Genomic DNA, 25,980 nt, shown 5'->3' with positions numbered 1-25,980 from the left:
TTGAATATATCCAGCAAAAGGAAACTGGACACTCCCTCAGTAATCGTTTCCAGCACCAAATGGCTGATCCTGTTTACTGTTAACAAGAGTAGTGTGCAAAATGTTTTGAATCTTAGTGATTTCAAATTTGAAATAAGGTGTTTTAAATTGAAAACATTTGACAAACTCTTGTAAAATAGCATTAGCGGTTCAGGAAAATATGTATTGAAAGACAGTAGAAAATTGCTACAACTTGGAAAATTTTATTGAGATTAGCTAGCAAATATGTAATAAACTGAAACTTTTATCTCCTATATGTTAATTTCACAGTTGTATCTCGCCTTTGAAGTACTACAGTGATTTTAGACCTTATTTTACAATACATGACAGTGAATTCAAAGACTATACCACTCGTACACAGACCCCGTAAGTAAATGTATGGTTATGTTATACAGCTTGTTTCTGATATAATTTTGGCTAGACAAAGGACCTTTTGCCTTTCTACTCAAAAGTATCTCACTGAGTTTGATGGTGGAATATTGATTGAAAAGATGAAGAACCTTTAAAGAGGAAGTTTTAACGGAGGAATGTATTATTCAGTTCAACTATCCATAATTAATTGAATTTCAATTGAGAATTGGAAAAAAGAAAAACTGTTGCTTATTTAGTAAATTTTCTGTAGAATACTGTTTAAAAAAATTATTCAGAATGATTAAATATCCAAATATGGAAAACATATTTCTGAGCAAGTTATTTTTAGAAATTAAATTGTGTTGTGCTTACCATCCTCACGGAAACAAAGCAATGCTTGGAATGTTGATGACCCCATTAAACAAAAGTAAAAGATCAAGCAACTTGTGGCTTAGCATATACTGTTATTTCAAACCGAGCTGACATCTCTCTGAATATTTTGTTTTGGGGTCTACACTTCTTTGTGGTCTAGGCAGCATTTCCAGTTGTCACATCTATGGAGTTTTCCACTACAATTACATTCAAAGGATTATTCTGTTTGTGTGTGAATTTACTAGGTCTGTTGGTTGAAATTCTTGATAAATTGAGAGGGAGATGAAATCATGTCTAAACTGTTTATAGTAAACTAAAGTTAAGTTCATCAAAACATAAAGTAATGTTTGTTTTAAAAGCTGCCCTAGAATGCCCTGATTTATTAAGAAACATGGGAGGATTCTTGAGTCTGATAAACTTAACACTGAATCTCTTATTCTTTTTCATTTTTAGTTCTTTCCCACTCCTCCCCCAGATTAGTATAGGTTTGCATTTATTCCCAGTTGTTGCATTGATAATGTGGTTTTTTCTGGGTATTGAAAAAACATTGCAGCAGGTTTATAATTAGTAATTTGATTCCTGGGATTTTGTTGAGATATTACATCAGTGTTTTAATTCAACATGCTAGGAGCAGTGACCAGCCCCAACCGACTCCTAATCTGTTGGTAAAATAAATGGATGTATACCACAAGGAGCCTTCAAATGCATGCAGAAGTTTCCTTGTAAACGGGAATCATCCACTCTCAGAACTGCAGTTCAGAAGAAAGAAATCATCCATAGAGTTGATAGAAGCGATTGGCTGTAAGCAAGGAGACCAGTTTTTTAACTTACATCACCAATCCAATTTATGGAGGGTGGGGAGACTGGCTCCTTACATGTTGGATCAACACTTAAAGATATCATGCAATATTACTGGTTTACCGAATTCCAGTTCAGCAGGTTGATACATGCATTTCATTTATCTCCATTTCTTTATCTTTATTTCAATTTAAAATTAAATTGGTGAAAATTTAGCCAAGTAAATGATTTTATCAAGTACAATAAGTTGCTACATTGGTTTTCCCTTTTCTCATGATACAGGTTAAGTTTAGTTGCTTTTATTGTTAAAAATCACTTTAGCTTGCATTATTTTACTTATATTTTCTACATTTTAAAAAGTATTCCCATTTCTTTTTATTTCCAATCTCATTTGCTCTTTTGCTTTATAATTGTTTGGGTTTTATAATGATGGCTACATTTGTCTGATATTAGCATCAGTTTCTAGAGATATATATGCATGGTAACTAAACAATTTGATGTGCAAAACCTAGATGAATAACCAGCAAGCTCTTTCAGCTGAGAATAAACCATCATGCATCTGATCTAGGTCATGGAATGTACTGGGATGTGGCAGGCTCTCACTTGGGATTCAGTCACGAGGGAAGGGTCTGGGCATGGAAACAGGATCTTCCAGATCTTGTGAGGGCAGCTAGTTCTCTGGGGATCTGTTGTACTCCTCAGCTTTAATGGGGACAGCATTTGCTTAAGCTGTGAACCATAATGTCCCCAGAAAGAAAAGAGCAGAACTAAGTTGGGTAGTAATAAACAATACGGATCTGTCAATTCTGTTGAAGATTAGAGGCAGAAAAGGACCCACATTCTTTTCAGTCCAGGGGGTAGGGAATAAAGGAAAAGGCTGGGGTTCCTTTGTTTTCTTGGGTGTTGCTTGTGCACTTTCAGCAAAGGAAAGGGGCGCTCATATCTGTGCCTTCCGAACCCCAATCCACTGTGGTTTATAAACTGTTAGATATGTCTTGGTGTGTAGTGTGAGTTCAAACCATTGTATTGGATTTGACAAAGCCTGATCAAGCAAATCATGGCTTTGGACAATGTGTTTATCCACTATTCATGTTTACGAGGGCTTTCACCCTCCAGCACTTGCTACCAACTCTTCCCTTCCCCCTTTTCTGTTCAAATTTTAGCTAACAAAATTGGCTCAGGAAGCTATCACTGTTTTGAGGAGTAAAGCTCTGGCAGACCCCCTTTATGGGTGATCTATGAACATGTCTCATTAAGAGAAACTCGGAAATAGTTTTTTTCCCCCCAACATTGTTCATAACTCCCAGATTGGCTTTAAAAAAATCAGCATGTGGGAAGCACAGCAAGCTGGAGGGGAATTTGCAAAATTACAGTCCTTTATGTGAACAACAGCTTCTGTCATTGGCACTGAACACTGAAATTCTTTAATATGAATATACAAAGTGAGCCCTTTTGTTTGGGAAAGGGCTACACTGGATCTGAACTTAGTATAAAATATGCTGGAAATTTTCTATTTGTGTTTCCTAACATGCCTTCCCCTCTGGGGCTTAGCAAGTTTCCACCTCTTACTGGTCTCATTTAAGCACCTTGTGTATTACAGGCCTTCTGTCATATTAGGAGTGACAAATCCATTTTTTGCTAAAACACTGCAGCATTGGCCACACATCATTCGAATAGGAGATATCAAGGTCTCAGGTAAAGTGTTTAAATTGATTGGCAATTTGTTTTGAGATGTACAGAAAGTTAAACCTACATTCTTCCTTCCGTTGTGGTTAAATCAGAGGTGGGTTTCAACCATTTCTGTCTGGTATGCCCGTACCGGTTGAAAGAATTTAGCGTGCCTTCCCGTACCGGGGCTTCCGGGGCGCCCGTACCGGAACTGTCACTTCCCTAGCCTGCCCCCCCCCCCCAGCTCGCCTGCCAGCAGAAGCCTTTCAGGAGGTTTTGGCTGGTGGGTGTGCGGAGGGAGTTCCAAGCCTTTTTGCCTTTAGGCAGAGCTGATTCTGCACCTTCTACGTTTTCCTGGGCAGCCGAAGAAAAAGCCCCAGGGAGACATTGGCTATTTTAAGTTCATTGATTGGCTTACTAAATAAACAGCACAGCAATCTAGTGCTGGAAGGGATCTTGGAGGTCATCTAGTCCAACCCCCTGCCCCAGCGGAAAACCTTATATCATCTGGATTATTTTTGTGCCTCTAACAGAAAGGAAATTTGCCAGAAAGGAGAAGAGGTTTACTAGGACAAGGCTGCCGTACAGAGGAAGGCAGAGATAGTCCTTGACTTATGACCACAATTGAGCCCAAAATTTTGGTTGCTAAGCAAGAGCGTTGTTAAGTGAATTTCACCACATTTTCCAAGTTGGCCATGCCCACTCAGTCACATGACTGCCAAGTCACTCCCACCCGGTCACATGACCGCCGAGCCACTCCCACAAAACAGGCCACACCTACAGAATAAATTGTAAAAAAAATTGAAACCCACACTGGGTTAAATGTTGATAAAATAAGTGTGATACACGCGCGGCAGCTGTACTTCGCATGGGTCACTGCATTTTGTATCAACCGCGGTTTCTTGCCATTTTTCAAGGGCAGCACAATATAAAGCATGCTTCCTTGTCAAGGTGGTGTGGATAACAGTGGTTAAATCCAACTAATATGTTGCATGTACAAAGTTTGATCATGCTGGTGTCATCACCATCCTGCCTGTTTAACCATAGTGGGAGAGCTGATGTGGACTAACATGGTTGGCCGTCTCAAAAGATCTACCAAAATAGTGAGTCCCTTCAGGTCTTCCTTCCACCCCAAGTCAGGGCTCTTTTTTTAAAAATCTATCTTGGGAGCTGGATTGTTAACATCTGTGCACAGAGATTTTATCGGGGAAGATTTTCAGCAACCTGATCATTAAAAAAGAGTTGGAAGCAGGTATTATCTTTTGTATTTCCTTCTCCCCGCTTGTGGGTCCTGGAATCAGATCGCCATATTTATGTCAGCATTACCTAAAATGGAAAGATTTTTAGCATACAAAAATTACTTTTAAGAAAATGAGCATCCTGGAACATTAAAAGATGCCCTTTTTATGCAATCTGGCAGGTGAAGTTCCAAAGCAGGTTAAAGTAAAAAAACTGAAGAATTTAAAAACCTTGGATTCCAAACCAGGTAATACATTTTTTTCACATTATAAATTTCCAATTTGGAGTCTTGTGTGGGACAATCCCAGATATAAAATTAGTGTTTTTCCTTCCTAGGTGTTTATACATCATACAAATCATACTTAAACAAAGATGAAGAAATCATAAAACAATTACAAAAGGTACCGTTTCAAACGTGAAGTATTAGCAGTAATTGATACTGGACAGAGACAATGCTTATCTACTTTGTTTTCTCCCTTCTTCTTTTTTTAACAAAAGTGTTCTATTTTCACATATTCTCTAATTAGAGCCCACCCTCCTGTGAACTTCTGACTTTGTACAAAACAGAAGATGGCCATGTCCTTTTGTTATTTGAATTGTTGTCTTGTTTGGTATTTATATGCTGGTGAGGTACTCAGGGACTGAGCTGTGGCCTTAAAGCTGCATCAACCTTTCAACTAATTTTCACCTCAGCCCACCTGCTGCAAGTTACCTATAATAAAAACATTTTAACTGTCCCTTCCCTGTGGCTGGCTACTTGGCTGAGAGAGAAGAGGGTACAGAAAGTTTTTTTTAAATAATGTCAAAGAAGGAGTCATCAATCTTGTCTCTATTCTGGTCCTACCCATTGCTCATTTCAGCTCCATCTACCTTGCAATCCCCCAACAGATTATTTCTATGGGAATTTGACCCTCAACAATAGCAGCATCACAGTGTTCTCCATTATTCTCAAATTTGTGCTCTATTGTTGTGTTACACACAGGGCAAGAGTTGGATGTTATGAGTCTTGAACCTCAGTGGGCCCCATTTTATCCTTATCTTATGTTAAAGATTTATAGCATGGTTTAATTTGTGGCTTTAAATAATTTGTCAGAAATTCTGGCATACATTCTCTCCCCCCCATTATATTGTATAACATTATGAATATAAACATTGTACGTTAACAGTTGCTTTTTCATTTCAGTTGAGTGTATCTGGAGAGAGCATAATTGCTTGTTTTTCAGGGAGTACAACAGAAGCGTCCTGCAGAAGCCCAAAACATTATCCTTCGTCGTTATTTCTTGGAATTGACTCAAAGCTTCATTATTCCCCTAGTAAGTGGATATAAATGAGAAACCCTTTTGTTTCTCAGTGGGAACTGTATTTTTCATCATTTATTTGTAGAACTAGAATGAAGACAGTGTGAACAGTAGACTTTCTTTCTAAAAAAAGAAATAATTGTACAAAACCTGTTTGATAATAAATAAATCATAGTCCGGGATGCAGTCAATGATTATGGTTGGGTTGGATAGGATTTATTGGATTTATATGCCGCCCTTCTCCCAAAGGACTCGGGGCGGCGTACAACATTAAAAAACACATATCACAAAAGTTAAAAGGAAATTAGATAAGTATCCAAAAAAACAAACCCAATTAATATAACAATAACATTTTTAAAATAGATAAAATTAACAGGCCAGGCCGGCTTGCTGGAAAAGCCAACTTTTTAGGGCGCGATGGTAAATTCTAAAGAAAGTTTCTTTTTAGTTGTTTCCATATTCTTTTAAAGCAGGGTTTCTCAACATTGGCCACTTTAAACTGTGTGGACATCAACTCTCTGCATTCCCCAAACAGCATGGCTAGCTGGGGAATTCTGGGAGTTGAAGTCCACACAGTTTAAAGTGGCCAAGGTTGAGAAACCCTGTTTTAATGGAATCCAAATCTGAATAAAAACATATTTATCAATAAATTCTTTTGGATCTTACTTGTGCTTCTAAGACAACTTTAAACAAAGCTATTTTTTCTTATTTTGTACTATGTCTATGTCATAGTTTTAGGATTGTAGGATTTCAAAATTCTAAAGAGTTTTTTCAGAATAAAAAGTACTAAATCTTGTACTTAGACATGTACTATTGTGCAAGGCCGCACTTCAAAATTTGGTCTTTCATAGAATAGATGCTACAATTAGCATGATGCCAATTTTACACCTTTTATTTCAAAACAGCTCTTCTAGTCACTTTTTTGAATCAAATAAAATACAATTTTAGAGTTGCCTAATATCTGCCTTTCTGTACACTATCTTATTTTTACATCTTGTTTTTGTTCAGGAACGGTACGTAGCAAGTTTAATGCCTCTACAAAAAAGCATATCACCTTGGAAGGTGAGAATATTTTTAGAAGCTAAAAATTTATTCTATGTGCACTCACAATCCATGCCCTGTTAGCTTATAGTTGTGTCTTCTCATAGAGTCCTCCACAGTTGAAGCCATTCAGCAAAGAGGAGTTTATGAAAACGCTTGAGAAAACGGGGCCTCAGCTTACCTCTCGGTTAAAGGGGGACTGGATAGGATTGTACAGGTAATTTTGTTGTACTAAAAAAGTCTTGGCAGGATGCTCATTGGGTTCTAGTAGGCCGTGTACAGCTACATTAAATTTTGTTTATCAAATGTATATAGCCATAGATCTCACAAAAATGACTCTGGGCAGTGTACAATAAAGCAGTTAAAGCATATTTTAAACAAGAATTAAATATAAATATGAATAAGATTGCAGGAGAATGAAGCAGCATCCTACACACAATGGAACCATTTCGTTACAGTTCTCCTTTTTTGCTTATGAAATGCATATTTTTTAAAAATCTATTTTGCTAATGCCAAAATGTGCTTTGGAGGCTATTATTACTAAGGTATTTGAATGTGTTTTGATGCTTCCTAACTAATCATGCTAAGAGTATACCAGCGCAAAACATAATGGACCATTCTTTCCAGTTGCTAGCTAAATCAGTTATTCAGCCCCTTATAAGACAAGCTTTAACTGTTTTATAGTTTGGGAATGGAGTGTGTAGATGAAGGAGAGATAGGAAATTCATGACTCATCTGCTGTTTAAAAACAGGTTTCCCAACAGTATGTTAAACAGTGCATCTGCATCTATATGTCATTCATTCTTGAAACATCTTCAGTTCATAGTATTTTGGTTTGTGGGATAGTTCTTTGGAAGTTTCTTCCACATTCAAAATGGTACAGTATGTCTTTAAAGCAATATAACACTGAAGTTCATAAGAATCAGTCCATTCTTCCTCTGGCAGTTTATATAGAAGCAACAAACCAATATTTGTTGCTAACCCTAACCCTAATTATTAGTCACTGTCGTGAGATATAGTAGACACGTATTACAAGAGGGTTCTTTCTCAGCATACAAATGTAAGCAATTCAAAAGTATATCTTATTGGATACATTTCATTTGGAAATAAATCTAAATAAATAGATATATTGCTTTGATTGCAGAATATTTCTGTATTGAAACAAATTTTCCCTTTGTCTTATAGGCATTTTCTGAAATCTTACAATTTTGATGGTTGGTTTCGGACACGGCGGAAAGAAATGACACGGAAGCTGGAGGCACTGCATTTGGAAGCATTGTGTAATGAGGTTAGATCAGTGGCTTTACATCAAGATTTTTCTCACCTACCCGTTGTAAAAGTGCAAAACAGTGTTTATACACTACTTGAAAGTCCAGTTGAAAAATGTGCATATCAAATTGAAATAAGTGCTGAAGAAATTGGAATAACAAAATTCTGAAGATAGTTTCCCGCCACTGATTTTAAATTACATTGTAGAATCTTGGTATAAGGAGTAGTATTGGAATTATTAATGATTTAGTTGTTTTAGAATTGATTTGCTTTCCTTGTATCTTGCTTGATGTAATATTTATGGATGTAATTAATTTTCAGGCACATTTTTTCTTTTTCTAGGACCTGCTTTTCTGGAGTCAGAAACATACTGAAGTGGAAACAGTGGATCTAGTCTTAAAATTAAAAACTAAATTGGTATGTAGATTATTTGCAAAAAAATTATTATGCCTTTGCAAATGTTAGTATGCTGTCTGCCTTTTTAATTATTCCAGTTGACACATAAATTGTCAGAATGATTCAAGAAACCATATTGTATATCTGTCCGTTCTCCCATCCATGAAAGGATAATGCGAAGGACTTTTGATGACCCATAACCAAGGTTCCCAATTCCTTCTAACCAGCATTGTTACTCCCCCGTCGATAGTTTTTCTTCCTGGCATCTTTGTTGAACATGTTTAATGCTATTTCACATAAATATACAAGTTGCTCTAATTCCTTAGATGGAGAAGTAGGCAACTGCTTTTAGACTACTGGACGTTGATGAAATTTTGAGCTAAAAAAAAACCCTTTACCCATTTTACCAGAAGGTTTCTTGTTAATGTGCAGCATGGCAACTTCCCATTTAATAAAATTAATATTATTAATTAAAACAAAATTCAGCTAGAGGAGGAGGCGTTAGCTGGGTGCGTTTTAGCATCCCCCAGACATTGCCTGTCCTCCTTGCAGTGTATAAAAGTAGTGCTTTTTATTTTCATTACAACCAAATATGTATTGATGCGATTTTTTTAAAAGGTGCTTATCGGAATAATATATTTGTTCACAGCACCATCTGCTGGTCAAATGCAGTTGAAGGGAAAATCTATTTTTCATTTAATGTAAAACTAAGTTTACTTCCATGAAGTGGAAAACATTGAAAATCTGTCAAAATGAATTAGTAAAAGGTACCCTATATCATCAGTCCAAATATTTGAATAAAGTTCTCCATATAGCGACTGACAGTAGCACTCCACTTTCAGACAAATATCTTTCCAAACTGAAATATTAGAAATCTTTTTTATATAAGCATTTTTATTGAGTTATAGAATATTATAAAATACAAAAGTAAACAGAAGAGCAGTGAGGGGAAAGGGGGAAGAGAAGTGAGGAAAGATGGGGGGGGGAAGAAGCATTGACTTCTGACCCTCTTAAATAAAAATAAGGCATTAACATCAAAACAAGCCATTTCTATAAAGATCTATTGGTGTAATATGTGAAACCCTAAAGTCAGAGTTTCATTCTTTTCCACATCGAACATGAAGTTCAGAAGTGGTCTCCATGTGGAAACAAAAGTACTTACCATATTTTTTTGGAGTATAAGACATCTTTTTCCCTCAAAAAAGAGGCTGAGAATCTGAGTGCATCTTACACACTGAATACAGCATTTTTTGCCTCCTGAAACCCCGTCTCCTTCACCAAAATGGCTGTGCATAGCCTTTAGGAGGCTTCCAGAGTGCTCCTGGGGGCTGAGGAGGGCAGAAATGAGCGGAAAACAGAGCGTTTTTTGCTCAATTTCCTGCCCCCAGGAGCACTCTACAAGCCGCCCAAAGGCTATGCATGCCCTTTTTTTTTTTTTTTTTTACAAAAAATGAGCCCCTTTTTGCGAAAAATGGACCATTTTTTGCTCATTTTTGCCCCCCGCTCCCCCGGAGCACTCTACAAGCCCTCTAAAGGCTATTCATGCCCTTTTTTTGAAAGAAAAATGGGGCCGTTTTTGTGAAAAACAGGCCGTTTTTGGAAGATCTGCAGAATGCAAAAGCTTTTTTTTTAAATTTGCCTCTTCAAAATCTTGGTGCGTCTTGTACACCGGTGCGTCTTATAGTCCAAAAAATATGGTATGTTATTTTCTTTAATCAAAGTAGTCAGTTTTGCCGTTTCAACTTCTGCAACCATTCTTCCATGGTAGGAATCGAAGTGTCCTTGCATTTTTTTGTGCGTACAATAGTCTTGCTGCTGTCAACATATGCCAACGGTATATGGTAACAAAGTTCCAATTTTTTTTTCTCCAGTTCTTTTTCCATTAGGCCCAAAAGGAAAAGTTCTGATTTCATTTTTATCTCCGTTTTCAAAATATGAATCATACTCCAAATGTTTTTGCTTGATCACATGTCTACCACAGATGAGAAAAAGGCCCACCTTTGCTTTTATACTTCCAACGTTCATTTGACATATTAATATTTATTTGAAATATTAGAAATGTTGAGCCTTTGATCTTTTATTTTACTACTGAACTTTGCCTTTTAGAAGTAGATAAGATAGATATTAGATGTAGCAGTGATAGCATAGTAAAATATTTTAATTTGCATTTTTATAATTATAGGCTGATGGAGAAAACTTGCCTGTGAAACCTGGAACTATCGAAAAGTTAAAGAAGCACATTGATTCAATTATACTTGCACAGCCGGAAGATTTACAGGGTATTTTGACCAAAACTGGTTCTGTGTGACTAGTGAATACCGCCATATTTATCATATCACACATTTCAAAGGCTTAAAGAGGAGACTAGGAGAACTGCAATCATGAAAAAATCTTGTTATGGAAACGCATCAATGCTTTTAAAAAGCCTTTTAAAGCGGACTTTAAAACTCAACTTGAATACAGAAGGAAGATGGTGTCAATTATGTGTAAAATTAAGTGCTCTTATTGAATCTTAATGTATTTTAGAATTGGATGTGCAATGCTGGCGTTGCAGAGCTGCTTCAGCTGGTGGTGCTCTGCCCAATTTATTCCACTCAGGGGTAGCAATATTCCTGCTGGTTTGGAACACTGCCCACTTCAAGATGATAGCTTATATTCTCCAGTGGGTATTTTCTTATTTTATCTCCTAATAAAATCTCAAATTTGCTGCCTAATCTTGACAGCTCTTCTCAGACATCACAGTTCTGTTTGCCAAGCTGTGGTTCAGTATTTGGAAGCACCTTGTGACCTTGTACAGGCCTCCCGCTCTTCTACTTATCTTTTGAGATCCTCCATTAATTGTAGTCTGATAAAATATTCTGTTCAAATTCTAAGCAATGAGAGATCTGAACTGAGGTTGAAACCCCTTCAGATCCTGGTTTTAGCCTGCAATTTGGAAGGCACTTGATTCCAGCAGTCCCAGTTTATCTGGCTTAGATTCTCTAGCAAATTATGTTATTAATTAATGTGTGGGGGTGAGGAGAGTTCTTGGGGGAAAAGGTCAAGGAAAAAAGGGAAATACATGCTTTTAGTCACATCTGTTTTGTGACACCTGAATCAAGCTAATTGTTGGTGCATAACAGTACATTACTTTTTTGATCACATAATTAATTCTAGATGTTAATTAACTAAAACTATAACATAATTAAATGCTTTTTCTTAAAATATCTTTCCTTTTTAGAAACCTATGAAAACACTATCATTAGTTTACCTCTCCTCAATTTTTATAGATTTCAGTGGGTATTTCTCACTAAAGGCCTTTTTAATTAGACCTTTAGAGCAGTAGGCCTTACTGTAGTACTGCAGTTAAAATTAAACTGTAGTATTAGCATTCATTTTCAAAGTGTAAGTAATTAGAAAGCTATATGCAATGATCAGCTGCCTCTCTTTACTTCAAATACCACTAATCACTTTCTTGGGGAAACTTTTGAAACAGTCCTTACCTCCCATCTCTAGATATTATTAAAATGAGCCAAAGTTCATATAAAAGAAGCTGTCACACAGCCTTCATGTTTACTCATTCTACATGTCCTATGTAAAATACCACACATATCAAATAAGTATGTAAATATACATTAAAATACTTTTGAGAATGTACACACATCAGGCTACAGAAATCATTACACACCAAATGGGCTACTATACTGGGGGGGAAATTGTTTCCTTATGTGAAATGTATAAGTTAGTGGTCCCTTCTGACATTTCGTAATGTAAAGAGGTTCCTCAAAGGCCTACTGTTTTATGTGAATTCACATGACACATTAACTGTAAGGGTGACAAGTGAGCATGCTCTTGCTGCCATGTTACTTTCTTCCCCCTCTGCTGTACTGTATTGCATCACGCAGATCCTACTCAACTAACCATCATGGATGAATGGAAACCAGACTTTGTCCCTGTAGTCTCTAAGTTATACACTGGTTTATGAAATGAACAAAATGATAGTAACTTTAGGCCATAAAACGCAGTAAATTGCCAACTTCAGAAAAAAAATCATATGCAACAGGGAAGTAACACAGCAAAATACTAGTGTTCATTAAGAGAAATAATTTGCACATCATGTACTGTTTTGGATTAAACAATCCCCAGATTCTATGCAGATTCATGCATATGCAGTTGATCCAAAAGGAAAGACTATAGATGTAGTTTTCTCATGTTGGACTGGACTAACAGTTATTCCAAATTATGTCTGCTGCATAGTTACTGAAAAAACATTAATTTGCATTAAATTACTGTCTCTTCCAGTGTTGTAAAACTTTTAAGTATTTCGTTATTACTTTATACTAATTTAACTTACAGTTCTTGAAAGAGGTTATGCAAATCACATCTGTCTGTAATCTTAAATTCACACAATGAGCCATTTTTCACAGGCAATAAATAATTGCTAATGTAAAACTTTTTTGTTCAAACAAGCATTTTATAATGTATGTGAAATAGGACTTGGAGGGTTTGTTCCAAGAATGTTAAACCTGTTCTTCTGTGTCCAAAATTATATGTACGTATGTACATTCATAACACAGATTTCATAATTATTGCTTTCACAGAATATTCATTTTGAGTAAGATTAACATGTAGGCCTTTTGTAGAGAATTGCCTCTGAATGACATTTTTTACCATTATTTAAGAGTCCTTAGATTTAGTTCCAAACTGCCCTCTGTATTTTTAAGAAAATGTATTTTAATATTCATTTATATGAATTCCAAATCAAGATGAAATTGAATTGTAAAAAGCTGACTTCTGCAATTATGTTACTATTGCATTATTGTCTCACTCATTCTTTTTGCACATTTTAAATAATGGCCACTAAATCTTCATTAACTGAAGCATTACATAGTACATTTGAACTAGCTACATTAGCTTGTTTTCCAAGTGTATTTTTAAATGAAATAAATATCATTTTACAGAAACCTTCTATGTTTATTCAGTGTGTTATGTGATAGAAAACCTTTGGTCGATGTACTTCTGACACTCAAGGAACTTCAATAAACTTCTATGGCAGTATTTTTAGCTCTATCCCCCAAGATCAGGGGTGTGAAACATTGTCATGGCAGCATCATGTGACATCACAACTCCCCCCCCCTCGCTAAACTGGGCATGGTTAGTGCATGATGCATCCCATAGGCCGGGAGTTTGACAGCTCAGCCCTAGATTATTTATATTGTCATCATGTTATTTAAACTTTTAAAAAGTACTCGCAGCCTTTAAATTCAAATTGAAAATATGAGAGTGATGAACAAGTTTTTTGTGACTGAAAAAAGAGTAGTAAATCAGCTGTGAATATGATAGATGGAGACCCATGGCAAAATGGGGGTCAAATTGCAAAAGATGCAATGGGAAGCAAAAGCTAAGAACATTTAAAAATGAATTCTGTATACAAAACTTGTCCTTAAATTTCAATACAGTTGTTGGAACTTTTTTTTTATGGCTTCCAAACTTTGCCTCAGTAAATATCACATGCAGTATTCTCATTATTTGATTTTCCTCTTGAATCTTTAAGGGATTTCTAATTCTCTCTGGAAGGAAAAGCTTGATAATTGTAGGTTTTTATTGCCTACAACAGGGGTGTCCAAACTTTTTGCAAGGAGGGCCAGATTTGGTGAGGTAAAAATGTGTGGGGCCAATCATTCAGCCTGACATTCTTTGAACCCTTAACATTAAATGCGAATTGACTACCATATTTTTCGGAGTATAAGATGCACCAAGATTTTGAAGAGGCAAATTAAAAAAAAAGTTTTTGCACTCTCCCAAAAAAATTTTTTTAAAGGGCATGAATAGCCTTTAAGAGGCTTCTAGAGTGCTCCTGGGGGCTAGGGGGGGGGCAAAGTTGAGCAAAAAAATGGCCCGGTTTTTGCTCATTTATGCCCTCCACAGCCCCCAGGGGCACTCTGAAAACCTCCTAAAGGCTATGCACAGCCATTTTGGTGAAGGGGGCAGAGTTTTGGGAGGCAAAAAATGCTGTATTCAGTGTATAAGATGCACCCAGATTTTTAGCATCTTTTTTGAGGGGAAAAAGATGCATCTTTATACTTCGAAAAATACGGTATTTTATGAAAGACTAAACAAATAATTCCAGTGGGGAGAAGAGGCTGTGGGCCGCTTGAAATTTGAAAAAGAGCCACATTTGGCCCCCGGGCCGCACTTTGGACATGCCTGGCCTACAATAATCAGGTTAATAGATTCCAAAATGAAAGCTGTTTTAAAGACTTCATCACTGGCTCTCAGTAAAGTGTGCAGGGAGCAAGTTGTAATGCAGAAATGATGGCACATGTGGTGACATGATAAAAATCCTTGCCCTTACGTTCTTGTATCCTGGCATTTCCTGCAAGTACATTTGTCCTGGATTTAGTGTGATTTTACATGTTTCATCACTTCCCTTCCTCTGTAAATGCCCATATTGGTTGTGTTTGTGCTACATTTTAAATTATCTAACCACAATTGCTAAACCAAAATGAGGTAGCTAATAAATTGGAAACAAGGTCATGTGAAGGGAACAGGGCCACATATTTTCTCATTAAGGTGTCTTCCTGAGCATGTAGTATGATGGACACGGCAACTTGATTAGAGTCCTTCACCCATTATTGATAATTAGAGCTGCCACAAGGATCTTGTATATACTGGATGTTGTGCTCATTTGTGTGTGTGTGTGTGTGTGTGTGTGCCTTTGAGTCAGTGTTAATTCCTGGTGACTGCCTGGACTAGTCCCTGGAGCTTTCTTTGCAAGATTTTGCAGAAGTGGTTTGCCATTGCATCTAAAATTAGTCAAAATTTCAAAATTAGTCTCATATTAACATTTGTCAAATAAAAGTATCAACTGGGCTCCATCACCTGCCAAACCAAAAATGGCCACTGATGGAAGCCTTTGGATTCCCTGGGCAAAGAAGTGAAGGATAAAATCTGCTTGTGTTTTGTGCTGATAGCATCACATCTGCTTTCCATCACCACCACTATCCCAAATTTGGCAACAGTCAGGTTCAGGAAGATCTGGCAGAGCTCTTATGGATCCATTCAGTAATCCCAATTGCCCTTTTCTTTGACTGTAATACAAGCAACTTAATGACAGCTCTGGCTTCCAACACAATTGCAACTTGCATATTCATTTCAGCTAGATGTTTTCAATTTAAACAACTAAGCAAGAAAGTAATGGCAGGAAATTCCTGGTGTTAGGAAGTATGGTTGGTTGTTATTGCTGCAACATTTCCAAAGAATGGAAATTTAATTTTGTTCACACCTGAAGTGTGTTTTCCCATTGGGCTGAGTCATGCTCTGCTTAACCACAATACATTCGATTTTGGCTTAAAATGTGTGAACTGATACATTCCCACATAATGGCTTATTGCAGAGCATAAATTCAACCACCGACTGGGTCCACATTGCAAGCAAAGCATGGTTTAGCGTTCACATGGGCAAAGGTATTGATTGAATAAAAGTGAGGTAAATGGCAACAGCTGGTCACAGCAGTGAAAACAGTTACAGCAGCGGAGGGAGTGTACTGCCAAAGCAGTAGGGACAGCATTGTAGGCAACATAGCCATCTGGTATAAGCCGCATCATGTACTTTGTGATATTATCAGATAAATTAAGTATTACCCTCCTAAGACAAAGCCCATCCTTAGGAGTGAGATGTATCTCTTCGCCGTGTTCAGAATCAAATTACCCTCTCTCTTTAGGTATCCTGTTATTTTAAAAGAAAGGGAGAAGACACTGGAGAGAAGCTAAGTATAAAGATTACAAGTCCTAACATCCCCAGCAGCCTCCATTTAACATTTGGACTCTCCAAGGAGCTGGACAAGCCAGGAATTTGAAGGAGAGGGTTGTGTGTTTCAGGAAATGAGTAAAATGTGTAGCCAGGAGTTTGCATTAGGTTTTGTATTTTTGTTTTCTGTATTGTGGTAAGTCTTGTTTTTACTTACTTTTGGTCCCTCTGTACAAGATCATTTATACCAGATCATTGCCGTCTTACAATCTGCTTGGGAGGCAGCATTTTCTTCCTTTTTAAAAAAAACTAATTTGGAAATTGCTGAATTACTACTGTCTGGGAAGCTCTGTAATTATCTTCTTTCACACTGCATGTCTAACTGTTAATAATGTTTTAAAGGGGGTTATTTTTAAAATTGATTTTGTTTATCTCCTCTGAGATTGGTTTCTCTCCCAATGAAAAAAAGGGGCCTGGATCCTCCTAGACACTTCGTTAAATGGTTCAGAGGAGGCACTATTTAATTGATTTCAATTATTTGGATATTATCTACTTGAACAACTCTAGGAGGCTTGCAGGAATACTTTAAAAACATCCATTAAATCCGAAATACTAAAAATGTTCACTCTTAATCTGCAGCTGTCTTTCCAACTCATTCCTCAAAGTGCAAAGTCTTTGCTTGCTTCTTGACAGATAACATTGTAGGGCTCAGTGTAATTAACTATTTCATTCTGATGGTTCAGATTCCCACCTCCCTCATTTCTCTAAAAATGAGCATTTAGGGGGGGGGTCTAGGACAACTCACACTGGACCACTTGCCGTGGTCATCTTGCAGTGGCCAACTCACCATGCCCATCGTTCCATGGACAATTCCATGGGGGATGGGGCAATTCACCACAGCCAACTCTCCACAGTCATCTTGTCATGGCGATCTCACCGTGGGAGAACTCACCATGGACAATTCCATGGAAGATAAACTCAATGCAATAAATGTTATCTGCCACTGTCTCTGACCTTATTTCATTTGTGTCAATGGAAACAATGTCAAAACCCCCCACAAAACCAATGGCAGATAACGTTTATCGCATTGAGTTTGTCCTGCATGGAATTGTCCGTGGCAAGTTGCCCCTCAGTGAAATGGCCATGACAAGAGGGCCACAATGAGTTGGTCATGGTGAATTGCCCCATTCCATGTTCAGAGGATCCTCTTTCTGCCAGATGACGCAGGGTAAGAAGATAGTGCGGAAGATACAAGGATCCATCTAAGATCTTTGCTCTCACAGATCCAGGAGCTTGCCCACAATTTATGTTGTTATTGCAAAAGAGGCATTATTCTGCTGAATTAGCTATTCCCCCCCCCCCCCAGTTTTCAAATATTGATCAGAAAGGCAGTAAAGGCATGAGAATCTAATCTCGCTTGCATGTTGGGTTTAGACAGGAGACAGTGGTAGATGCAGGAATGTACCAATAGCTACTATAAGGAGGAAGCAGCTTATTGTAACATGAGGCCTCAAGGGCTTGTGGGAGAGGCAGTTGGGAGTCTCTAACCCTCCACCTTACAAGCTTCAATATCACTACATCTTTCACTGACTCAGAGGCAGTGGTGGGTTCCTCCCGGATCGCACCGGATCGCGCGCGCTCCCTTTCAGCGCTCCACCTGGCTTGCGCGCTCCCTTTCAGCGCTCCACCTGGCTTGCGCGCTCCCTTTCAGCGCTCCACCTGGCTTGCGCGCTCCCTTTCAGCGCTCCACCTGGCTCTCGCGCTCCCTTCCGGCGCTGAAACCGGAAGTACAGTTTTGCCCGGCCCTGGCGAAGCAACGACACCTGTCTGCGCTCCACCAGCTCGGCTGGGAACGGAGATGTTTCCTCAGCGGAGCGGAGCGCCTGAAAAGTCTTTTCAGGCGCTCCGCTCCGCTGAGGAAACATCTCCGTTCCCAGCCGAGCTGGTGGAGCGCAGGCAGGCGTCGTTGCTTCGCCAGGGGCCGGGCAAGACTGTACTTCCGGTTTCAGCACCGGAAGGGAGCGCGAGAGCCAGGTGGAGCGCTGAAAGGGAGCGTGCAAGCCAGGTGGAGCGCTGAAAGGGAGCGCGCGCGATCCGGTGCGATCCAGCAGGAACCCACCACTGCTCAGAGGTATTAAAAAGTGGGAGAAACTGAAAAATGTGAAAATACATTTTTTCAAATCTCATCAGGATTTATTAGCTGTATTTTAACAAACCCTAACAGATGATCTTTGCGGGTACAAATTTTATTCTGCATATACCCCAAATTTTAATTATTTTTTATTTGTATTTAATGTTTTTATTAGACTTTTTCATTTCTTCAGTAAAAACAAGCTTTTTGGCTTAGAAAAGCTTTACAGATACAGACATAGCAGTTCATTTCATTTTGGTTTAGCATAATTTATGACTCAAGTCACACATGACAAGTGTGAACATCCTTTTGGCAGCAAGAGTCGCACTTAGCACTTTAAGACTGATGAAAACTCTAAAGCCACATTTCACATATTATTATTATGGTTGGTCACATGGTCAGCCAAAGATTTAGATGATTTGGCATTATTATCCACCTATCGAGTCTTTCCCAAGGACCTGGGATAGGCCAATGTTGTTTGATGATGTTAAAGGTATCATTGCAACATGTACCAGTTTTTCCAAATAAAACTGTCTTTTGTAATTGACTGATGAGGATTTTGTCAATGCTGATGGTGATTCAAGTGGGACTTTAGATGTTTTAGAATTGCATTTAAGTGTGTTGTTGTTATATACAAAAAATGTGAAATCATAGTTGCTAGTTTGTTAGCTGGTTTTGACCTTTGTACACACTGAATTCTTTTCACAAACCTATGAATGTCCTAGAATGTATTGGTATAGTATATGTGTGGAACCAAGCAGTGTAGCCTTTTTGTAATTGAGAGATGGAAATTTTGTCAATACACATATGTTGTAAGTGCTGCCAAGATTTTTTGTATGAGACAATTGAACTATGGCTGCTTATGCTATAATCTTTCAATTTCAATTCTTCAAATTTTTCAGATGCAATTATTATTATTATTATTACTGTTATCATCATCCTGCCTTTCTGGTCAGTGCTTTGTTCCTCTTCTGCACCCCTTCCATCTCCCCCCTCATCTCAGCCGTTCCCCCCTCCAAAAGATCCAGTCTCTGTGAGTTTTTATAAATTTGGGCCTGGTTCTCTTTAATTTCTTCTTTCATCTCTTTTAATTGTCTTTTTATTTCCTCTTGTCCCTGTAGAATTTGTTAAACATTTGTTGGAATTCAGTCTCTGTGGTTCTAGGTTGCATCAAAGCTGTTATCGTTGATTGTGTACTAGGACTGGATGTTGTAGATGTCGGGGCAGAGGCAGCAAAGCCAGGCTTCCCAGGAGGTGGTTTTTTACGTGACATTGTTTGTGGAATAATAAGTTCAGTCAATGCAGAGAGTGATCAGTCAGAGAGGTAGAACAGCCAGGAGAGTCCAGGAGATTAAAGGTCCAAGCAGAAGGTGATTTTTCTAATTACACTGGCAGTAAGGTAAAGTTTTTCAAACCAGGGAGTCAAAAAAGGAACAATCAACAAGAGATTTATCTGAGTAGCATGGAGACAAAGACCGGAAGCCTGAAGTTTTAAAGGTGGAGTCAGTTTTCACAGTTCATAGAGACAACGGAAGTGTGCCATCTTGCCTTGCCAGCTTTGGGTTTAGAGGCATAACAAGGTTTTTAAAGTTTCCAAAGTTTCCAGATCATCATTGCATTATAGGGTTAAATCCAAAAATTCGCATTCAGTAAGAGCATGACATCATTAGTTGGCTCTCTCCCTCCTCCTTCCCCTAGGGCTGAGAGCAAAATTGTTTCCAGCCGCCTGTCCGAGGGGGGGGGAAATCCCCCTCCCTCCAGCCGCGCTTCTCCGAGCCAAGCCGAAAAAAAGTTTTAAACTGCTGGCAATTTCTCCAGATTGGTAAAGGGAATGGAAGGGAGTTTTCGCCTCACTGCACCGCAGCCGCGTCCTTCTGCTCGTTTATTCTTCCAACAGCCTCGCAGCGAAGACGCAGGAGCATCTCCCCATCATGCTCCCCGGTGCCTGGAGCGATGCGGGGGCCCCCCCGGCTGCCGCCGATCCAGGGGATCCCCCGCGGTGCCGCCCCTCCGGCAGGAGCCTCTACGGGGCGTCCTGTGCCCCCCAAGGAGTGGGGAGCCCACCGGGAAAGCACGGGGCGAGCAAAGCTTGCCCGGCGCCGTCAGCCGCCGGAACCGGAAGTCGGCTAAATAAGATCTTAAAGCAATAGATTCACCCTTCTTCTTAATTTATGGATGGTAGTAGTAGCATGAAGTAGTAGCATTAGCAGATTTGAAAAAGCTAAGCAGAGTTGAACTAGTTAATTTTTATATGGGAGACCACCAAGAACCTCAGGACTATACACTAGCCTGAATAGTAGAAAAACAGACCAGAGAGCAAAAATGTACCATTTCCATATCTATAATCAATAGCCAAGCTTCACCTACACATATTTTTTATCATTTTGTAACATGTGAAGGGATATTATAGTACATTGAAAATATCATGGTTAAATTCAACATGTTGAACCTGATGCCTGAACCCATAAGAGAGTGAAGTAATTCTTATGTCATTTTTCAAGAGTATAAATCATTCATGAACTCAAGCCAAGGAATACCAACACAGCATATATACAAACCACCAGTTATTTATTTGCTTAGATCAGTGTTTCTCAAACTTGGCGACTTTAAGTCCTGTGGACTTCAACTCCCAGAATTCCCCAGCCAGCTATGCTGGCTGGGGGATTCTGGGAGTTGAAGTCCACAGGACTTAAAGTCGCCAAGTTTGAGAAGCACTGGCTTAGATCTACTCAGAAATATTTTTAAAAATACCTGTAGGGAAAAAGGGAAAGAATGAATGAAAAGTATGATGTCAAAAATGGGACTGACTATAGGTAGTCCTTGACTTACAACAGTTCATTTAGTGACTGCTCGAAGTTATAACCGCACTGAAAAAATTAAAACAGTTTTTCACACTTATGACTGTTACAGTAGCCCCATGGTCATGTGATCAAAATTCAGACACTTGGCAAATGACTCATATTTTGACAGTCACAGTGTCTTGGGTTCATCTGCTCAACTTTTGCAAGCTTCTGACAAGCAAAGCCAGTGGGAAAATCAGATTAATTTAACAACTGCAGTGATTCACTTAACAACTAGAGCAAGAAAGTTCTTTAATGAGGCAAAATTTACTTAAAAAGTGTCTCACTTAGCAACAGAAATTTTGGGCTGGGTTGTAGTTGTAAGTCAAGGACCATCTGTATTGAAATAGAAAAAATAGTAACTGTAGAGGACAGATAAATGAAAAACTCAGTATGCAAGCTTCATTTTAATATGAAGTGATGTTGAAATAGAACTGATTTGCTTCTTTTTTGCTACAACAGATATACAAACTTAACTATAATCCATTAAAAGAGAAAACAGATTTGCCTCTGATGATTTTATTGTTTAAAGCAGAAAGGAGATTTTGCTAATTTGTTCAGCTGTTTTTCAGATCATGTACTGTTTATTCGGTCCTTCCACAATGAATTAACATTCAAGGATACCTACTGAGAAATCTGCCACTACATAAATTTGCTTCCTTAAAACTAGGGCTGGTTTATGTCAATTCAGCTATAGGGATGATGTAACTTCAGGTGGGTATGAATATTTGTATATATCTGATTATTAATGGTCATAATTTATATACAGTAATTTCAGAGGTGTGTTTCTGCTGGTTCGCCCCAGATCGGGCAAATTGATAGTGGCGGCGGTGGGAGGCTCCGCCCACCAGCCCGGATGTTTCTGTGCATGTGCAAAAGCGTTGCACGAGCGCACACGAGCAAACCGGCAGTAAAATAAATTGAAAGTTTCACTCTTGTGATTTAACTTCTTCCCTAGTGAATCTCAAGTACTAGTGGATAGATGAATAATAGTACTGGTATATAAAGGTAAGGAAAGCCAGTTTGGCACAGTTATTAACATGGCAAGCTAAAAACCAGACTTTGAGTACTAGTTGTGCCTTAGGCACAGCCTTGGCCCACTCATTCTCAGCCCTAGTAAAGAGGCAATGGCAAACCACTTCCAACAAAACTTGCCAAAAAAGTTGTAGAGAGTCGTCCAAGCAGTTTTCAGGGGTCCGCAGACTCAAATGATGGGCTGGCTGCAAAAGCAAGGTCAAGGCACACACTTGAAAGTAAATCAAGAAGACTGCAATTGCGGTGTATGTGTCTGTCTGGCAAGAACAAACAATGCTTATTAACAGGAAATATGCATGTGTAAATCTTGTAGCAATTATGGGTAGTTAGAAAGTTGATAAAAGTAACAAGAATTAGATAACTTGCAGATCTCAGCTAAAAGTTAGGAATAGAGATGGCCAGCAGCAAATGAAATCCTACCCCATACATCCCTGCGACCAATTCGCTCTCACAGGGAGGGACTCCTCCGGGTGCCGTCCACCAAGCAATGCCAACGGGCGGCGCCCAGGAGTAGGGCCTTCTCTGTGATGGGCCCAACCCTCTGGAATGACCTCCCCCCCGATATCAGAACCACTACTGTCCTCTGCTCCTTCCGTAAGAAACTCAAGACCCACCTGTTCCAATTAGCTGGCCTAGCCCATTTATAGTCCCATTCTTATCCTCCTGGCAGTTATTTTAATTCTGGGGTAGTTTTTTAGGGGTATTTATTTATTTATTTATTTTATTGAACTTATTAGTCGCCCCCTCTCCCCACAGGGACTCGGGGCGACGTACAGAGCAATAATCAAGATAGCACCATATATCGTGCAGAGGAGGTAAAAATAAGTCCATAAATAAGCATACTTACAAAATTTAAAACCCCAAAAATATTAAACTCTAAGAACTTTAAAAAACAAAATTTCCCATTATAAAATGACCTGGGGTGGCAAGATTGTAACGTTATGCCAGGCCGGCTTGACAAAACAGGTAGGTCTTCAGCTTCATACGGAAGGAGCGAAGGTCGGTTGTTGTCCGGATGTCTGGGGGGAGGTCATTCCAAAGGGTAGGGCCCACCACAGAGAAGGCCCTACTCCTGGGCACCGCCCTCTGGCACTCTCTAGAGGACGGCACCCGGAGTAGCCCCTCTCTGTGTGAGCAAATGGGTCGCAGGGATGTATGGGGCAGGACGCGATCCCGCAGGTAACTGGGCCCTGTGCCATGGAGCGCTTTGAAGATGGTAACCAGTACCTTGAAGCGCACCCGGTAGGCCACAGGAAGCCAGTGCAGCTCGCGCAGGATAGGTGTTATATGGGAGAATCTCGATCTCCCCATAATAACCCGCGCGGCTGCATTCTGGACCAACTGCAGTCTCCGGGCGCACCTCAAGGGGAGCCCCATGTAGAGAGCGTTACAGTAGTCCAGGCGGGACGTCACCAGCGCATGAGTGACTGTGCGCAAGGCCTCCTGGTCCAAAAGGGGCCGCAACTGGCGCACCAGGCGAACCTGGTGGAACGCCCCCCTTGCCACGGCCGCCATGTGATCTTCTAAGGTCAGCCGATCGTCAAGGAGGACGCCCAAGTTGCGCGCCCCTTCCACCGGGGCTAATTGCTCATCCCCGATGGTCAGCGATGGAATATGCTGATTGAATCAGGAAGCCGGGAACCACAGCCACTCTGTCTTGGAGGGGTTGAGCCTGAGCCTGTTGTCATCCATCCAGACCCGTACGGCTTCCAGACACCGGGCCATCACTTCGACAGCCTCGTTGGGGTGGTTTGGGGTGGAAATGTACAACTGAGTATCATCAGCGTACAGATGGTAACTCACCCCAAAACCACGGATGATCTCGCCCAGCGGCTTCATATATATGTTGAACAGGAGAGGCGAGAGGATCGACCCCTGTGGGACCCCACAGATGAGGGGCCTTGCGGTTGACCTCTGCTCCCCCGTCAACACACATTGCGTCCGGCCAGAGAGGTAGGAGTGGAACCACCGTAGCACGGTGCCTCCAACCCCCAATCCCTCCAGCCGGCGCAATAGGATACCATGGTCGATGGTATCGAAGGCCGCCGAGAGATCTAATAGGACAAGGATGGAAGAACAACCCCCATCCTTTGCCCTCCAGAGATCATCCACCAACGCGACCAAGGCCGTCTCCGTGCTGTGACCGGGTCGGAAGCCGGACTGGCGCGGGTCTAGATAATCAGCTTCCTCCAGGTGGCGCGGAAACTGCTGAGCCACCACACTCTCAACAACCTTCGCTAAAAAAGGAAGGTTGGAGACAGGACGATAATTTGCTAGCTCCGTTGGGTCCAGAGAAGGCTTCTTGAGCAGGGGCCTCACCACCGCTTCTTTCAAGGCGGTTGGTAAAAGGCCCTCACCCAGCAAAGCGTTCACCAGGGTAGATTTTAATGTTGCTTTTAATTTTAATTATTATTGTACAGTTTGTATGTCGCCTCCTCTATCTATATGTATTTATATTGTGTCTTTATTATGACTATACACCGCCCCGAGTCCCTTCGGGGAGAGGGTGCGGTTTATAAATTAAATAAAAGTAAAGTAAAGTAAAGTAAATGTCTATTAGATAACTCCTGGAGCATTCATTAGCCAAGGCTTAGGAATGGGACAGCTATAGACCAATAGAACAATTTGTAGAGTTATTGCTAAACTGTTTATTAGATGATATTTCTTATTATTTCATCTTGTCCCGCCTTCTCCTGTGGAAAGTTATCACCTAGCCCTCTCCCAGAAAAATAAAATATCCTAGGAAATATTTAAAAGGCAGAATATTTCTTGGGATGTGAAAAGGAAGAAACATGTTTTAAAAGACAGAATAGCTGCGTGCAGCTTCCTGCCCATTACCCTTTGTCAATGAGCCATTAAAGCCTGAGCCAGTCCCTTTACATAATAAAGAGTTCTCCCCTTCAGCTCCAGGGGGATGGGATTAAGGCATGATAGTATTGGCCTTTTACCCAACTCACCACATGGCATCTGAGAACTCAACCAAACCTGGATTCAAAATACAGCCTAGAGAGTTGCCCCTGCATGGCTCCATGGGAGTCTTACAACCAATTAGAAGACAAGATCAAGATCAAAGGCCAGAGAGGGCATAAAACCAGGGACTCAGCGTCTCAGTCATTCCTTCTCTTCTTCTCCACCAACATTGAAGCATGTGATCACCTTTTCTGTTCAGGACTCAGGCCATGTGGTCCTGTCCACCATTAAAACCATCTTTCCAAGCAGCCTCCATGTCTCCAGTGTCTTTTTCCCCACTTGGAGCCGAACCCAGAAGGACATTTCTTTCAACGCTCCTTTAGTGAAAATGTATAAAGCTTTCTTAACCCTTTGTTCTTCGTTCTTGGCCTTTGACCAGGAACCCTTTTCCTTGGAGTACTCCAATAAAAAGCAATCAGAAAACCTGCACCTCGTGTCTGGCGTCCATCATTGGCCGAACGGCACCAATGAATATAAAAGTAGAGGAACCATTGGGGTTCACCCCAGGAATGTCAGTATCAGTACTGTGTGCACGCATTCTTTGTTAGACAGGCTCCTAATTTTCTCCCAAAATTTTCTAGATTTAAAGCAGTTTTTGTTACCAATAGACCTTTGCTGATCTGCAATGAATCCCTCCCAGATGATTTCCTTTCATCATATGAAACTCGGAGTGGAATCTAAAGCGTCATCAGCCAGTTTCATCACCAGATCTGTTACTTGTCAGAATTGAACCTGTGGCAACTGAAAAGACACTACCTTTGTTCAAGGCACTACAAACCGGAAGTAGGCCTCGCGCTTCGCCTAA

The 25,980-nt window shown here is 39.9% G+C and overlaps 1 protein-coding gene across 1 annotated transcript in view; it reads left to right on the top strand.

Moving 5' to 3' along the window:
* DENND6A (DENN domain containing 6A) overlaps window positions 1-13,409 on the top strand; it is a 30,985-nt gene extending 17,576 nt beyond the window's left edge. The window contains exons 11-20 of the mRNA XM_081934694.1: window positions 310-405; window positions 3,161-3,255; window positions 4,649-4,714; window positions 4,804-4,868; window positions 5,691-5,780; window positions 6,774-6,827; window positions 6,914-7,023; window positions 7,992-8,094; window positions 8,418-8,492; window positions 10,654-13,409. Coding sequence (XP_081790820.1) covers window positions 310-405; window positions 3,161-3,255; window positions 4,649-4,714; window positions 4,804-4,868; window positions 5,691-5,780; window positions 6,774-6,827; window positions 6,914-7,023; window positions 7,992-8,094; window positions 8,418-8,492; window positions 10,654-10,779 — 880 coding nt within the window. The 3' untranslated portion in view covers window positions 10,780-13,409. The remainder of the gene's footprint in view (window positions 1-309; window positions 406-3,160; window positions 3,256-4,648; window positions 4,715-4,803; window positions 4,869-5,690; window positions 5,781-6,773; window positions 6,828-6,913; window positions 7,024-7,991; window positions 8,095-8,417; window positions 8,493-10,653) is intronic.
* The last annotated feature ends 12,571 nt before the right edge of the window (window positions 13,410-25,980 follow it).

This window comes from Natrix helvetica (genome assembly GCF_964273705.1).
Source record: "Natrix helvetica genome assembly, chromosome: 1".
Taxonomy (NCBI): domain Eukaryota; kingdom Metazoa; phylum Chordata; class Lepidosauria; order Squamata; family Natricidae; genus Natrix; species Natrix helvetica.
Note: the sequence above shows the minus strand (reverse complement) of the source record. Positions and strands in the feature narration are given on the sequence as shown.